Raw genomic sequence first — 18580 nt, forward strand, 5'->3', positions numbered from 1 at the left:
AAAATTAAATAAATTGTATTTATTTTATACAGTATCTGAAACTCTTGAGCCAAAGCCATTCAAAAGATGTTGTTCGATTTCAGCATCTAAAATGGCTGCCTGCTATTTCCTTTTGACTCAGGAGTCGTACACCACTGCTGATCTGTGTCCTGAGTTTTCCGTGCCTCTGGGTATGTTGTGCACCCCATGGTATTGCAATTTGTTCTTAATTGGCAAAACTCACAAGTCATTGCCAATTCACACTTTTCAAGATGGCAGAAAAAAATTAAGAGCCCTCACACCCAGCCAGTCCCATTCTTAAAGAGTTCAAAATGTGATTGCCAGGATTAATGAGTCACGGCTCGAGTTAAAAAGGAAGAGGTAACAAGTGTTAAGCCTTACTCACCAATCTTTTCAAATGCTAATATCTCAAAAACTACGGAGTGGGTTAACACCAAGTCAACAAAAGCATGCTTTCTGAGTAAAGTTCTCCTTTCTTGTCCATTTTGGTGAAAATCCTGACAGCAGTTGAGGCTGCACGCATGAGCAAAATTTTCATTTGAAGCTAAAATAAGAAATCATGTATCTTTTGACCTCCCCTTTAACTTTTCTCCCCAAATGCCCTGGTCGGCACGAAAATGGGCGTGCCAGGCTTTAGTTGACTAAGCTGGTGACTTGCTTGAGTCCGTAGCAATCTGCCCACTGGGTCAAACGTTGTAGGCCAATAAAAAAAAATGCCTTTTCAACGGAAAATGCATCTGGACCATAACTACAAAGTGGCAACCACCAATGTGCGAAATATATATTTCTATGAAGATGGTTTGCTATTATTGTATAATAATGCACACATTGAAAATTACTTCAGCTGCACAAAATAGGAACAGATTTAACTGTCCTCCATATAAATCGATGCAGCGTCTTTATTGTAAATGTGGCATTTGAAACAACCAATATAGATGGCTGCCAATTTATATATGCGTATTAAATCTAAAGTTGTGCGGAGTAAAGCATTTTTTCAAAAAGATTTATAGGGCGGAGTGCTGAATTCTTTTAAACCTTCCACAATTATTAATTTCCTATGGGTAGAAGGTAATCCTCTTTGGAATCCAGCACCCCTAAGGATAAATCGTTAAAGCACTATCACTTTGCGAAGCAGTTGCAGCGTGGACATGTTCAGAAACTTTAAATTCCTGTTATTCTAGTTGTTGGTCTGCTTGTTAAAAAAAAAAAAAAAGAAAAGAAAAATCACTTGAAATACTGCTATAGATATAACCAAAACCTAATTTTAATTTTAGGTTGTTTTAAAGAAAAGTTAAGAACTTACAGCAAATTCACAAGAAGCCCATTACAAAAGCTATTTATAGAAGCATTCTCTTAATTATTATTCCTTTTTATATGACAGAACACTGCATGGATGCAATCTTAGTCCCCACTGTAAGGTAAAGTTATCTCTAAAAACATGATTTGTCAATGTATTTAATAAAGTTAAAGGTCATACCTAAGTAGTCATCCAGAGAAAACTTGTCATTGTCCCATATTTGAATAATCAATTTTGGGGGTACTCTAAATTCTGTCTTATCAAGACTCCAAAAATGCTCCTGAAAAAAACAACACATTTGTGTTAATTTGTAACAACCATGCTTTACAGTCCAAAGAAGCTTGAAAGTTGCACTTGAGTGAATTACTATATGCTTACATAATTCAAAAAATAAAAAAGCTATTCCTGTAAAGTTCCTTTATTAAGATCTCATAAATGCAAGACATATTGGCTTTCACAATGCTTACTTTTCTGAGGCAACAGGGCAAGCAGCAAAGAAGGGATGGATGGGGCAAGCAAGAACTCAGGAGGGAAGTGTAGTGGAGGGTCAAGAAAGAACTTTAGGGCGGTGCTAGCAATGCAGGAGGAGGGTGGGTATTTCAGTGCAAGCAACAATGAAGGAAGAGAGGTATAGGGCAATAACAACAATGAGGAAAGACAACAGGGCAAGCAACAACAATGGGGCAACATCAGGACAAGCAAAATCAACAAGGCAAGCAACAATAGAGCAACAGCAACATGGAGCAACAACAACATGGAACGGGAGGGAAAGAGGGGAGACGGCCTGCAAACACATGCACGCTTATGGAGTGCTATAACTAAAATAGGAAAAGGGAGAAAAAAAAAAAAGAAAAAAAGAGTACCTTCAAAAGCGCACAAGGTGATCAGTGGAAGAACACTGGGCATAGATAGGAAGCAGTACTTGGGCTATGCTCCAAAGGAGGGAATAACACATGAAGAGGAAGTAAAACCAGTACGTGCTAACCAAAAGGAATCAATTAAATAAGTGACTTTGAAGCCAGCCATTGGTAAGCAATGGGCAGCCCCTAAGCCCCATGTAATCTAACAAAAGTCTCACAAGTGAAGGCGATTGCACTGTCTCTGGTGAGACTTAAAATTAGGCCATAGAACGATATAAAGAGCAATGACACATGCACCTGAAAACAGGAGCTTGGCAACGAATGGATAGTCAGAACACTGGAATAAATATGATATGGTGAATAGATCAACATAATATACTTAATATCATTAGAAAAACATCATGTAAAACAAGTCGCAAAGCAGCATACATCCCATGGTGCTAATTCAGTGACAAGTTTGTAGACACGGAGGGAGGGAAATGGGGACGTTTTAGGAACCCCATCAGGATGGCCAAGATTGAGAGAAACAAGCCCTATGAGAAGGAATAAGGAATGCACACAATGGTGCTATAAGACATGATCAATCAGATACATATATGTTGTGCAAGGCACGAAACAGAAATTGAGAAGAAACTGTTTTAGATTTTGATGGCGGGCAGAGAGAAGGTGGTGCATATGCAAGGTAGAAGTAAGTTTCAACCCTTGGGGGCACACCCAGAGAAACATTGGTTGGTGGTGCATTGTGCATTGACAGTCAGAGTTTCCTGTACTAGTGAATCAGAACTGTGGAGCAGTCTGGTGCCACTGGATATCTTTAATTTCTTGGTCAGATAGTGAGATTGGCCAGAATGTACAATGCACACAATTTTATAGGTCATCTACCTTTCACAGGAAGCAACTCAACCAGTGAAGGACTGGGTTAATAAGTGCCATCCTCAGAGATAAAGCAGGCAGAATGTGGTAACAATGTTGCTTTAGGGAGAATTGTCTTCTTATAGATCCCCTAGATTCTGAAGTAGCCATGGGTGTCAACACAGCCCAAAAAAACTATTCTCTAATCACAACGCGCACAAGGTAGCCCTGACAAAAAAGTGATACCAGTAAAACCCTAGTTAATTGGAGCTTGCAGATAAACAGGGGGAAAAGGCTACTATAGAGCACCGATTAAAGAACAAAAAGTGACAGCAAGAGAAACGCAAAGGATTCCAACAGGGTATTTCAAAACATCAGACAGTAAAACAAATGCTATAGCTCTCAGAACATAAAACAGATTGTGATTATGTTGGATAGTCATCCTGGACTCAACTGGAACCATTTCAAACATCTTTCTTAAACAGAGCAAGGAGCCCTTTAACAAGGATGCCTTGGGATTTTATACTAATTATAGATTAGACAAACGCTGCCATGCCTGTTCTCTTAGCGCTCCAGTCACAGATGGTACCACTTGTTCCTTAACTTAAGGTTAATGCCAGTTATTTTGTGTTTTCGTGTATTATTTGCAATGCATTTAATTACATTGCTTGTTTTTGATATGCAGGTCTGTAAAACGGTAAAGGTGGTTACAAATACTCACTTTTTTAGAAATAACACAGAGTTGCTCTGCTGGGAGATATTCAAGAGGGAAAACAAATCTCCAGTTGAAGTTTCCTTCGCCATCCAGAGACCTATAGTGCACATCAGTTTTTTGCTTGTTGTCCTCATTTCCGGGAACCCACCTGGAGAACACATGCAGCATATTTAGAATTGGACTGCATAGGACTAAGAAAATGCTTGTTACATATCTTATTTATGACTTATGGTTGTCTGATATGGAGAAATACCTGTAAAACGTGCTCCAGTATCAGTGGCTGGCGGCCAGTAATTTTACGAGGGAGGAGGTTGGGGGAGGTTACACATGTGCACATTTATTCACACTCATACGCCCATTCACAACACTCACTAACAAATACGCATGCATTCATACATGCACGCACCAAACCTAAAAAAAAAAAAAGAAAGAAAAAGAAAACTTACCTCACAACCAGCATATCAGGGAAGCCTTGGAGGTCCCAGGAGGGTTGGGACTGCTGCCTTCCCTCATTGGCTGACCTCAGGTCAGCCAGTGAGGGAAGGCAGCAGTCTCAAGCTCGTCCCAGAGTGGGATGGGGTCCGTGAGACTGCGGACTCCACCCCACTCTGTGGCAAGGGATCACCGATTGACTCTTGTTCCTAGGTGCTTCAGGGCTTAAAACTGAAGCACCCATGTCCAAGCCAATCAGTGACGTTCCCCCTCATCAGGAAAGGGAGGGTCTCGAAGCGCACTTTTGCCAGGCTGAAGAGATCACGCCCACAGGCTGTGACTTCTTTGCCCAGCAAAGTTCAGCTCAGGCAGCCAGGAGCTTGCGCATTTAGCGCATGTCTAGCTCCTGGCTGCCAGACCTGAACCAGAAGAGTATCTGTCAGGCTGACTTTTATTCAGCCTGACAGACACTCTTCACGTCAGGAAAAAGGTAGGGGGATGGCCCCTCAGCCCGTACAGAAGGGCCGCTGCGGTCCAGTATAGTAAGAATGTAAACTGGAAGTAGGCCTAAATAGCATGATCAGATTCAAAATAACAAGAAAATGGAGAAGACAAAACGTCAATTTACAAAGACATTTAGCAATTTGACAATCAAAAACCGCAATTCTAATAGGTTTCCGAATGATCCAGTTTTTCTCATCCACTAAAGAGCATTTACCACAAAATTGTACAACTGTGATGGCTTAAGCTGCATGCTCACACACTACGTAGCAGTATTTTGTGAACAACATTCTTTAAAGTACAACATTACATAAAAACTTGTGAAATGTACGATTTCATGAACTTCAGTGTTTATGGAAACAGCAGATGCTACACAGTTATGTTATTCCCCTATGTAAATACAAGCATGCCGTAAAGACTTAATTTTGCATTCAGGTAGAGTCGTTTTTGAAGGAATGTTTCAGACTCATGCCCATGTGTGAAGAGTTACGCACAACAGTATCAGTGCTCTCTGGCGTCAGTACACCGCAAAAACAGAGTTGAAGTACCTACTCCATCTTATGGACAAGGCCCGATCAGTTCTGTGAGAAGTGGCTTGCGGGTTAGTTCATAAAACAGAGGCAAAACAGGGCAGACACAGAGCACGGTCAATACGGTGTTAATCTTTCCCTTTAAAAGCCAAACATACCCAGTGTGGAGCTGTCTGTCCTACGTGATGGGGATGTATGATGTTACCAAGTGTGAATCATGACATTGGGCACTAAAGCTTTTCTTCCACTTTGGAATGACAAGTTGAAGCAAAATTATGTCTGCAGTTGAATGGCCATAACTTTAGCCGATGCGCAGGTGTAACTTTAACAAATACCTTGTCTTTCTGGAAACAGGGCTGTGAGAGTTTCCAGTTAAAACCTGAAGCTCGCTAATCACAGAAAGCAATGCATCACCTCCTATGTAGGCTATAAACCAAAGAGCATGCCATAATGTGTGTGCTTAAATGGATCCATACTAAATTAGTTAGAACAAGATTATGGTCTCAATGGACGGGAAAGTGGAGTGCAACAGGAAACCTTTTCCTCCGGCTCTGTAGGAATTGATTAATTTACAAAACAATGAAATAACCTTTATTAGATACCTGCTGGAAGATAATCCATGAAAAAGAGATCTCCCTCCAACGTGGACGAGTGCAGCTTTTGCTGGACTGTACACGTCATGAGGGTGTGTTCACAGAAAATGACAGGGCCACAGCAGAATCAGGTGCTGCCATTTTTTGCAGAGTGAGTGCGAGGGCGCCCTCCAGTGGGAGCAAGTTGCCTGGCACAGCCAGTGAATACTGAGAAGGTAGTTGCTGGAGTGACCACTACCATAATAGACAATGTGGTAGCCCGAATTGTAACTCTGAGGCAAAGCAGATATTGCCAAATCAAACATTGTTTTGTAGCGTTGTGGGTGGAAGGAAGCAAAAGTAAAGTGTGGCTCTTCAGAGCTCAGCTGCACTTGAAAATCTCTGCTTCTAATGTTTTTGTGTTCCATGTAAAACGCAGTAGTAATGACTCTCCTTGTAAAGTGCATTGATGCTTTCTGCCCTCTGCTTTTTATTTTCAGTATTCAGTTGTAGCCTGTGATTAAAGAACTCTTCAGTAGAAGTACTAGCAAGATAACAATTTATTAACAATTATGTGCATCATTGAGTTTGGAGTTTCTACCCCACCAAACTGAATAATCTGTTGACTGCTTGACTTAATTATACGGAGCGTCATGCGCTATAGGTACGTACCTCATGGGCCCTTGAATATCAGTAGTAAAAGGCTCCTTATTTTTACAAGCGAAGCCCAGAAAAGCCAGTTGTCCTGGGAAAACGTTTGTACAAATGCATTCCTTATTCCATGGGTTTACTAATGATAGTTGGCTATAAATCTGACACTATTCTGATTCTCGTTCTGCTTCCTTTATTTTGCGACTAATAATAAAGTTCAGGAAATAACCAAGACACTTTGTTTAGCCATCTCAAAATATGTAATTCGTCCAAATAGGTCATTAGTATCGTTTTCTCCTAAGCTGTATATTGATTGTAAAATTATAAAAGTTTGCTCAAGTGGTTTTGTTTTTGAAAGCGAAGCAGGTTAAAAATCATGCAACAACCTACTCCAGTCAGTGAATTCTCCCACAAAGGAAACGTTTTTGAAGGAAAACATCCTTGAATTGTTTTATATTGAAATTTCATCCATAGTCAAAGGCAATACATCACTTAACTTGATAAGTTGGGAATTTAGCATACATTTTAAAACAGAATTTAAAGTTCACACAGCCTTATGACTGTGGAAAGCACGCATACTGTCCACCAGGGTATTTGCCTGTTCGACAATGCATCACCAAAAACTAAGGGTAGGAACATCTTTGCAGTGTGTCAAACACCAGGTGGCCAAGGTTTGCACCTCCCAGACAAGAATGTTTTCTCAATGCTATATAGTTTAAAATGTTCATAAATAAGCCAATACGTCCATTTGGAGTTTTTTTTGTCAATTACATGCCAGAAACATAAAATGTACATTTATTCAAGCTAATAAACAAGCCCATGTTGTAATAAATTTAATATTTTGTCATAAATGGCATCTAACTTTAAGGAAGCACAGCATCCGAAATTTAGCTTTAAAAACAGTTCTTTCACTCAAATGAAAGCAAATCAACAAGCGCCACATATTATAAGCGTCCTTAAAAGCAAATACTGAGTCCCGCCAGTTGGCTGTCAAACTCCCACTGTGGGCACCTCAGGATTTTAAATAATATCGAAACACTCTTTTTGTGCAATTTTTCTTTACTAGCTTTACTTACCCTTTCACATAAATATCACTCATTTCTTCTCCTGTGATACTCTTCTCATCAAGAATAACGTCTTTGGTGTTCCAGATGATAACTCGAAGTTGGTAGCTGTAAGACAAGAGACACCTCAGTGACGTTATCAATGCTGATAGACGCAGCCACCATTTGAACTGCAAAGCTGTGTTCTGAATGCTCACGTTTTAGCTTTGCGGGGTGCAATGTTGAAAGGAGGCCCGGGGGGTCCTTGGCTTTTAGGGAAAATGTCAACCCACATCTGAATCTTTCCCTACGAGAAAGGAAAAACAGAAACAGAATTTCATTTAGACGTTAAAATGTGGCAGTTATATGAAGTTACAAAGTACAAATTGCTTTTCAGCAACAAGCATGGTAAGAGCCTTTGCTAGAATCCACTAACCCCTTCATTAGATGCGTACCATGTGAGAAACACGTTTTAATCAGTTTACGCGCCAACTTTCTATATTACAACTATTAAGAAATTGCAGCAGTTATAATGACAGAATTATGTGTGACATGTGAGCTCCGCCTCTTCATAAAAACAACAGTCTATTATTGGCCTTAATGAGGCATTGCAAGTCACATATCACACAGACCGGTCAGTAAAATAATTAATTTTTCGCACACCCAAAGTGTAACAGATCTATAAATCACGGTTTATCTATATTTTAATTCTGCATCGGATTCGTCTTTTCAAAATCGGTCAAGATTTGTTGAAAAGAGCAGTCACCTCTTTCCTCTCCATTCAGAAACCTACTTATGCTGGTTCAGTACATATTAAATATAATGTACTTTGTTAAAAGTTGCACACGAAATCTACGGCAGTGTTTCTGCAAGCAGCGTAATGTGCGCATCGAGGTAACATTTTTAATGTTAGAAGTGCTGAAAAATTGTGTTAAATGAGCGTATACATTTTAACAGGAGGGGCTTTCCAATATAGGACTGCTTTTTGGTCAAATAATGTAAAGAGGAAAAACATTTTAAAATGTAATACTTAATTTTGTCCGTATGCAGAATCCATCTGTATTGCTGTCACACAGTTCATCTTTACAAACAGCTTCTAGCCACAGAATAGATCCACAGAATAGATCCACAGAGCTTTGCACACCCACTTGAGGGGCAGGCGCAGCTCCGTAGACCTCATCTCATTGTAATGATCACACCACAAAGGTTGCCCTCACCTAATAGTAGAAGCTACCCAGGCCGCCCCTTCCTTATATTGCACTCAATTTCTTAGCATCACGAAGAATCGTGGAACTTCACAAATTAATAGCAATTTAAGCAAGAAGAATGTGTGCATTCAAGACAGAATCCAAACATAAGTGACCGTTGTCTAAAAAAAACCTAAAGTAGAGGTAACATGCAGCATTATGGGAAGATGCAAATAGGCAACAGCTATAAACCCGAATAGGATTGTTCAACCAAATCAAGCCTACTGAAGTGCAAGGGGCATAACAGAAGACCCTTCAGTGTGACACAAGCCCCCCCACAGTTGTAGATCTATAAATATTTGTGACCTATGGGAGACTGAAAGGCCCCTCACCACCCAGTGAGGGAGTCCCTTTATTTTGTGGCACGCCACCTTGTCATGACATCAAGATAATATCTGTTACAAGCATGGATGAGAGACAATGGAGCAGCCAGACAGTGTAATGAGCAGTACCAGTGACTGCTTAGTCAGATATAATGCTCAGCTGCTCATGTAGTGATCTCTGATGGCTTCAATGACTTCTGGTTTTAGGCTATCTTGTACTTGTTAATGCACAAAATCATCTTGGTTTGTCGGCTTAGAAATGGCCTCAACCTACTTCACCTGGGCCACATACAAGAGCTGATCATTTTGAACTCCTCCATTCTAGAGTTATTAGGTCTCAGGGTTCTATCTGGAGCAATGCTATACAGGGAGTGTAGAATTATTAGGCAAGTTGTATTTTTGAGGATTAATTTTATTATTGAACAACAACCATGTTCTCAATGAACCCAAAAAACTAATTAATATCAAAACTGAATATTTTTGGAAGTAGTTTTTAGTTTGTTTTTAGTTTTAGCTATGTTAGGGGGATATCTGTGTGTGCAGGTGACTATCACTGTACATAATTATTAGGCAACTTAACAAAAAAAAATATATACCCATTTCAATTATTTATCATTACCAGTGAAACCAATATAACATCTCAACATTCACAAATATACATTTCTGACATTCAAAAACAAAACAAAAACAAATCAGTGACCAATATAGCCACCTGTCTTTGCAAGGACACTCAAAAGCCTGCCATCCATGGATTCTGTCAGTGTTTTGATCTGTTCACCATCAACATTGCGTGCAGCAGCAACCACAGCCTCCCAGACACTGTTCAGAGAGGTGTACTGTTTTCCCTCCTTGTAAATCTCACATTTGATGATGGACCACAGGTTCTCAATGGGGTTCAGATCAGGTGAACAAGGAGGCCATGTCATCAGATTTCCTTCTTTTATACCCTTTCTTGCCAGCCACGCTGTGGAGTACTTGGACGCGTGTGATGGAGCATTGTCCTGCATGAAAATCATGTTTTTCTTGAAGGAGGCAGATTTCTTCCTGTACCACTGCTTGAAGAAGGTGTCTTCCAGGAACTGGCAGTAGGACTGGGAGTTGAGCTTGACTCCATCCTCACCCCGAAAAGGCCCCACAAGCTCATATTTGATGATACCAGCCCAAACCAGTACTCCACCTCCACCTTGCTGGCGTCTGAGTCGGACTGGAGATCTCTGCCCTTTACCAATCCAGCCACGGGCCCATCCATCTGGCCCATCAAGACTCACTCTCATTTCATCAGTCCATAAAACCTTAGAAAAATCAGTCTTGAGATATTTCTTGGCCCAGTCTTGACGTTTCAGCTTGTGTGTCTTGTTCAGTGGTGGTCGTCTTTCAGCCTTTCTTACCTTGGCCATGTCTCTGAGTATTGCACACCTTGTGCTTTTGGGCACTCCAGTGATGTTGCAGCTCTGAAATATGGCCAAACTGGTGGCAAGTGGCATCGTGGCAGCTGCACGCTTGACTTTTCTCAGTTCATGGGCAGTTATTTTGCGCCTTGGTTTTTCCACACGCTTCTTGCGACCCTGTTGACTATTTTGAATGAAACGCTTGATTGTTCGATGATCACGCTTCAGAAGCTTTGCAATTTTAAGAGTGCTGCATCCCTCTGCAAGATATCTCACTATTTTTGACTTTTCTGAGCCTGTCAAGTCCTTCTTTTGACCCATTTTGCCAAAGGAAAGGAAGTTGCCTAATAATTATGCACACCTGATATAGGGTGTTGATGTCATTAGACCACACCCCTTCTCATTACAGAGATGCACATCACCTAATATGCTTAATTGGTAGTAGGCTTTCGAGCCTATACAGCTTGGAGTAAGACAACATGCATAAAGAGGATGATGTGGTCAAAATACTAATTTGCCTAATAATTCTGCACTCCCTGTAGAGTCTCTTGTATGCCTTTGAAGGAGAAGAGAAAACACCAAGATACATTTTTTGCATTACGTGTAAGTTAGTGGTGCTTCTAGGCAAGTGAGAAATCCATACTTTCAGATTCGTTCTGTCCTTGAAGATAAGAAGGAAGGGCAAGAAATATGAAGTAGTTGTAAGGCAAATTAGTGCATCAATCAGGGATTTATAAAGCTTGGCCAATCACCCGTGAGGGTCTCAAGTTCTGGAGTTTGTTGTTAGCGGCTTAGTGGTAGACCATTCAACCGAACAGCTGGAACTTGCGTCCTTCCCTGAATTGCTTGAGTGTTGAGGTGGTCCTGGGGTGTAGGGGAAGGTTGTTCCAGACTCTGGTCACCAGGTCAGAGAAGTAGCAAGAGCTCAAATGGAGACACTATTGTAGTGCAGCCATTTTTAATGTAGCTTTATGCACGTTTGTTTAACGTGTTAGGCCTCTGTGCACTTTGCCCTAGATTCATTTTATTTAGCCTCCCACTGTTATTTTACAATAACCAGTTTCACGGTCTTGTTTTATTTCCTTCTATCACACTGTTTAGCTTACTTCAGCACTGAGTTCGCAAACAATACATTCTTGCTCACTCTGTGCTTCAGTCAAGGATATAGTCTGGTACATTGCCGACAGACGTGGTAGAAGTTTAGTCTTTATGGTTCGTAGACGGTACACATTCTTACGCAGGAACATCGGGGTGTTAGTTCACATCAATAGTATAAAAACACTTTCTAGTCCCAGTACACGTGAGAGGGCGATTCCGACCAGGAACCCACAAATAGACGCTGACTGCCCTGTTGCGGATGCTGATCTTGATCACAGGCCTTTGCTCAGGTATGAGGGTCGATGTCCCGGGGGAATCTGAAAGACAGGCTTAGAGCTTAACATGCTGTGCTCAAAATAAAACTTAGAAGAGAGAATGTAATCTATGCACTATGATAGCGTTATTCTTATGTTTCACTCTCCTCGTTACTATTTCAATCCTACTGTGTTGTATGGTTCTGGTTATTGCGGCTCACACCTTGTTATCTAAAATGCAGTCGTTTTATTAAACCAATCTTTAAAACTCAAACTGCTTTTGTCATATATATATATATATATATATATATATATATATATATGAGACCACATTGTGTATGAGAGAACTGGTTGGTATCTGAGTGATCACTAATTCCCTGGGAAGCACTAAGATGTCATGCGCTCGACTGCCCAATTGTCTCTTCCCTTTGGGAGAGATGAGGCACTGCTAGTTAGCCAGAGCTCAACCTGATTTGGGGTGACAAGGGTCCTTCGCCGTGGGTTATACTTAGTCCTCCACACTGAACGATCTTGCCGCCCAAAAATCCAGTAGTCTCATTAGGATAATGAGAGCATACGCGACATGGCGCCGCCAACGATTGGTCTGGCTCTAATTTTTGGGTCCACCAGTCTCTCTCTGTCTCATATATGATAATGATCCCTCAGTTCCTTCAACGGAGACGTCCGTGGCACTGAAGACTTCCACCACCGCGATATAGGTAACCCTAAATATAGCGGATGGTTGTTCAAGCCTGAACCTTAAAAGGAAAGACCCCGTTTTGGTGTGCCTTCTCTGAACCATCGCTGTTTTCCTAATGGCGAATCGCCAGGTAATACAAATAACTCTTAATATGAGACAGCTGCTCACAGCACATTTGATTGCACATGGTCTTACGATCCAGGGTGGTCGAGTCACGTTTGTGGTGGCCGCCCATGCAGCCTATAGAACAGAACTTTTCTACTCCTGGGTCACATTTCCAGCAGTTGATGGGAATACAAATCCATTTCACACATATACGGTTGCGAACGCGCCTGGCCAGTACAGGGCGTACGCATACCTAGAGATACCTCTATCTTATCAAGAACATAATAATTGGCTTGATGGCGCCCTACCCCATACAATATTGCCAGTAAGGTTAGGTCCACTGAGTAATGATGGTCCGACCTGGCCTTTATTGGCCACATATACACCACATCCTGCGGTTGCAAATATGCCAGTGGCTGAAGTTCGTTGTTTATATACAGACTTAACGGCTACATATAGATGCTTAGTACAATTTGTGATGCAGACATTAAATACAAACCCAGCGCGTGCTGCTCCAGCACAACCACATGCTGTAGCTCCAGGTATAAACCTGGCAATTGTACACTCTATCATGGGTAAAGTTCCAGCAAAACGGGAGGAGACTCCATTTTGGCTGGCACAGAAAATTAATACGCTGGAAGCAGTATTTCCCCATATGGGGCCTCAGGATAAACATAGAATATTGACTATGTGTTTACCATTTGGCATGGTTCCCACAGTGGAACATTGTAATACATGGGGCACGGTGTTTGCCGTGCTCTATACAACGGCACACAGTACACCGACCTTGGCCAACCTACCGGAAGTGCTTAAACAGATACAGGATGAATACAGGGCTGCCCCAGCCTTAGATTTAGGAATGCAACTGATGGGCAATTTTGCCATGGTTTCCTCAATAATACTAAGCAATCTTAAAGGGGAGGCGGTTGCACTTGCGTTGCGTATGCATCTTTGTGACGTCCCGCACCTAGATCAGGAGCGGGAACTGCCTAAAATAATAGTGGAAACATATTCCAGCATCAGTCGAGATAGCCTAGGGGCAGACCGCAAAAACCACAGTATAAAGGAAAAATTAGTAAAGACAATGCTAAACAACAACCTGAGGGTAATAAGAAGCGCTGGGAGAAAAAACAACAGACACCTAAAAAAGAAAGGGGAGAATCTCCGCGTACGGAGACCCCGCAGAATAGGTATAGTCTCAGAAATAGGGATAATTTGAAGACGCCTGATAGATATCAATACACTGATACACGCCAATCTCGTTCCTTTCAGGACTCATCGGAAAAGAGAAATGAGAGAGGTGGGCGGTCAGAGCGGAGAACAGAGTACGTGAAACCGAGACAGGAATCGGAGGTTTCTGTCAAGAAGGAAGAGAAACCAATACAACAAAAACAACAGTTTAAAAAGAAAAAGGTGGCAGCAGTCTCAGTTAGACATACCACACAGGAAGAGAGTTCTCTTGAAGAACAAGACTTGGGCACTAGCACTGCTAGACAGCGCGGCAGAGGTCACAATAGTTCGCCAGAATCTTCTAGAGCATCTGGAGGTGAAAGCAACTGATATCTTCATACAAGTTGAAACAGCAGATATGCGTGTCTCTGAACCCGATAGGGTGTATACAGTAACTTTACAACTGGAAGGAGACATTGAACGCACTATAAACGCTATCTTTTGGGATCGTGTAGTCAAGATATATGACATCTTGCTGGTTGAACAGGATTGGCCGCCTGACTTTGTTCGCACCTGCCCAGTTGGGGAGGAGGTTATTAAACCTTCGTTTTCACCACTTGTTCCAGGGGAACTCACGGAGTCCTATTGCATTAAATGGGCTCTAGCCCAACCACCTGCCTTATATAGAAATCACGTAGGGTGGGGTAGGGATTCTCCATATCATGTAATTCCGATTAAAGTTGAACCTCAGCCACAACCGCAGTATCCAATAAAACGTGAAGCAAGGGCACCGGTGAGGGAAATACTTACACCACTAGAATACCAGGGGGTAATTGAACCCTGTGTCTCACCGATGGATAATCCCTTATTCCCTGTAGCTAAACCGGACCATTCATATACAATAGTCTTAGACTACAGACATTTGAACGGACATACACATACATATGCTATACAAAATTCACATAGCGCCGCACTGATGAAAAACATTGTGTGGAAAAAATACAAAACGACTTTAGACATCTCGAATGGTTTCTTCTGCCAGAATATAGCACCCGAAAGCAGGGATTTGACAAGCTTTAGCGCGTTAGGCTCCCAGAAAAAATTCTGTTGTTTGCCTCAGGGGTATAAGAATAGCCCGGGACTGTTTGCAGCTCGTGTGACTGCAATTTTACACGAGTTGGACCCTGAAGGATTGTCATATGTAGATGATATATAGCTCACGGATGACGAGTTACTACAACATTTAACATGGGTAGCCCGCATTGCTGTAGGGTTTGCCAAAACTGGCTACAAATTTAACTTCAAAAAATCTAAAATTGCCTTCCTCAGCGTCATATTCCTGGGATATGAGCTGTCGAATGAAGGTAAGAGCCTAGCACCACAATTTTTAGAAAAGTGTGCACAATTGCAACCACCTAATACGATTAAGAAATTCCAATCATTGTTGGGCTTTCTAAATTTTGGCAGAACATACATTCCTGATTATGCTACACGCATAAAACCTTTATACAAATTAATTCATCCTGATTTTTCAAGCAAATTCTGGACAATTGAACATACACATACTCTTCAGGAGTTACAAGCAGATCTCCTAGTTGCAAAACATTTACATACACAGGACAATAAGACGCATTTGGTCATCAGGGTGATAGCTGGGGCCATTGGGTTTACGTATGTCACATTCAATGAAGGTGAGACAGTCCCGATTGGATACAAGTCCCACAAGTATTCGGCGGCTGAACAACAATTCACACCCACAGAAAAAATTCTCACTGCTGTACAGATGGCTGTAATTAAGGAACGACCTCTTGCCCAGGATAAACACATTGTAGTTGTTTCCCCTATTCCAGCCCTAGAGGCTGTTACAAAAGCGAGCGTTCCTAATGCAAAAGCACTACACCCGCGATGGATACAATGGGCTACGTCTTTAACAGCCATTGATGTAGATTACATTTTTTACTCAAAGTTACAAACTCAGGAATTTCTGCAATATGAAGTTGAATATCCTGTTCCCACTGACACGTTGCCTATTGATCAATATCAAGTAGTCATGTACACCGATGGCTCTGCGCAACCGGCGGTGGGGATGAAACACCAATATTCTGCTGGATGTGCAGTAGTGAGCAGCCATATGGAGGGGGAGAAATTCTGCCCCCAACATACTTATACACAAACCTTAGGGGACTGTACGGCACAATTGGCTGAGCTGAAAGCTCTATTGATGGCGTTAGAACATACAGATCCGACACAGTTCATACTGATTGTTTGTGATTTGTATTATTGTGTCCAGTCTTTTAATGAATACCTACATTACTGGCGCTTGAATGTGTTCAGAGATTCAAAGGGTAACACCATAAAACACAGACTGCTATGGGGGAAGGTAGCAGACCTGAAGGAGATGGTACCTAAAGTCCATGTTGTACATACTCTTGGACACCAGCGCGTTGGAATACACGTTGCTGGGAATACTTTGGCTGATGAAGCCGCAAAGTCGGCAGTGGCAGTTGCCACTGTGGCCGCAGTGACTCGGGAGTTCCAAACCAGACACACAGATTCTGGCTGCCATAAAAGCTACGGTTGATGGCACACCTTATCCTAAAGGATTTCCTAATAAATATCAATACTTCATGGGAAGTATGCTCAACGCGGAGGTTAAAATACCTAGTGTGGGCATACGCGAGATCACCACTAAAGTAGTAAGACCACAATTGATAAATGCAGCGCATGAGGGAGTGGCATCTGCACATGCTGGCGTGGCCGCCACAATTTCGCTATTACAGGCCAGTTACTGGTGGCCTGGTCTCTATAAAGAGACAAAGCAGTATGCCCTTTGTTGTGACATCTGTCAACAAATTAAAGTTTCAACTGCCAGGCACCCGCCGCAGACACCCCTCCTAATATCCAACAGACCTTTACAATGTGTGTACTTGGATCATTGCGGTCCGCTAACACCGGATAGTGCATATAAATATATACTAGTCGCTGTTGATTCTTGCTCCAGATTTGTGTGGGTGTGGCCACAGCACTCGGCTGACGCTCGAATTGTTATTAAAGATTTGCGTGTCTTTGTCGGTACATTTGCAGTTGAGGCATTCCATTCGGACCAGGGCCCTGCTTTTGCCTCAAGGGCATTCAGGGACACCATGGCTTCGTTGGGGGTCCAGCTCCAGTTCTCGTCTCCATTTCATCCAGCGGGAAATTCTGTCATGGAGCGATTAAACCGCGATTTAAAGCAATCCTTAGCAGCCAGAGTATTAGGTACGGGTCGTAGTTGGCTAACCCACCTGTATGGGTTTCAGAGAGCACTAAATAACCTGCCTAGAAGGTCCCTGGGGGGTCGTACTTCATATGCGTGCCTGTTCGGAACACAAATGTTTGTTCCGGATCTTGATGGTCCTGGTGTGGAGGCGGCGGAAACGCCCTTTGACATAAATGATTGTGTCACTGTTTTACAGGAATTACAACAGTTCCGTGAAGATAACTCTTCTAAAAGTGCTGCCTCCACAGGAATTAAGGATGTGCCAGTAACACCTACCGGTTGGATTCCCAGAGTTGGGGATCTTGTGCGTGAAAAGGTCGCAGTGAAAAAAGAATTTGTCCCTTCTTATCAAGCACCTGTCCCTGTGTTGGGGATACACGGAACGAGAACTGTTATTTTACCACCGTTGCTAGGGGCCAAAGAAAATCGCTTTGTTTCTATTGAGAATGTCAAGTTACAACATGTGGCCGATTCTGCACAGCAGACCAAGAGGAACGTCCAGTAGTTCCCGAATCCCTCTCACTACTGGGGAAGATGTTCAGCTTCAAGTTATCTACACCAACACTGTTGCCTCTCCGAGCTTGGGGAGGGTGGATGATGATCTTGCTTTAGTTCCACTGACAACAAATAACTTGGAAACATTTGATCGAGTCACTATGACTACCGACGTTGCGGATGGAGCTATTTACAGTGTACCACAGCGAGAAACACCAACTCCTCCATTGAATACAGCGACGCCTTTTGCACGAACTGCCTCTGCGTACTTTGCCTACAACAGATGGTCTATCGGACTCGTTTGCCTCTTCAACTACTGACCCAGGGCCACGTAAGGTGATGTCTTGGCTTAAAGATACGTATTTTGTTTTTCCTTGGAACTATCTATGGCTCTTATTGACTGTCAGCATTTTTTCTGTGGATAGGGTTTGTCATTACCTTTTTTCTGTTGATACATGGTCATTTTCTTCCTGAGAGATCAGCGGTTGACCAGGTGGAGGAGGTGTTGAAGCCACATTTTTCATCACATAAGGTTCGAAGGGACTTGTCCTTTGTGAACATTTCTGCGGTGCCTATTCTGGATGGGATTGTGTGGGATAAAGTACTGTTTGATATATACGGTCCCACTGAGATAATTCAAATACCGTATGTCTTAAAGTTATCTATGAATGATATCGTAATACCAGGCATTGTATCTGATGATTGGGATGTGAAGACAGTTGATTCCATGATGACTGAATTACAATATTATACTGTCTATGAAAATGAAGATGTTTACCAGTTTAAAGACAATTATGGTGACATGTTTTGCTATAATTATTATGGGCACCATTTTATACATAAAGCAAGCAGTCCAAAACCGATATTTGACTATCCGCAATGGGAGCATTGCCCAACTCCCCCACAAAAGTTATTCTGACAAATTTACATATTTTTCTGGGCATCATCAAATGAATGCTAAGTCATATTATTTTTAGTTAACTTCGTCTAAAGAAAGCAAATGTTGTTGACTAATACGAAATTCATATACTCAGACTCTTGTTTCCCGACTGTCGATTGAAGGTTATGAATATTGGTCAAATAATGTT

The 18580-nt window shown here is 41.9% G+C and overlaps 1 protein-coding gene across 6 annotated transcripts in view; it reads right to left on the reverse strand.

Moving 5' to 3' along the window:
* Positions 1-18580, reverse strand: part of MYOF (myoferlin) — a 686313-nt gene that overhangs the window by 40842 nt on the left and 626891 nt on the right. For all 6 annotated transcript variants that reach the window (XM_069239822.1, XM_069239820.1, XM_069239821.1 and 3 more), the window contains 4 exons: positions 7672-7760; positions 7487-7582; positions 3731-3872; positions 1478-1577 (listed from right to left, as the gene is read on the reverse strand). In XM_069239822.1, coding sequence (XP_069095923.1) covers positions 1478-1577; positions 3731-3872; positions 7487-7582; positions 7672-7760 — 427 coding nt within the window. The remainder of the gene's footprint in view (positions 1-1477; positions 1578-3730; positions 3873-7486; positions 7583-7671; positions 7761-18580) is intronic.

This window comes from Pleurodeles waltl, chromosome 6 (assembly GCF_031143425.1).
Source record: "Pleurodeles waltl isolate 20211129_DDA chromosome 6, aPleWal1.hap1.20221129, whole genome shotgun sequence".
Lineage (NCBI taxonomy): Eukaryota > Metazoa > Chordata > Amphibia > Caudata > Salamandridae > Pleurodeles > Pleurodeles waltl.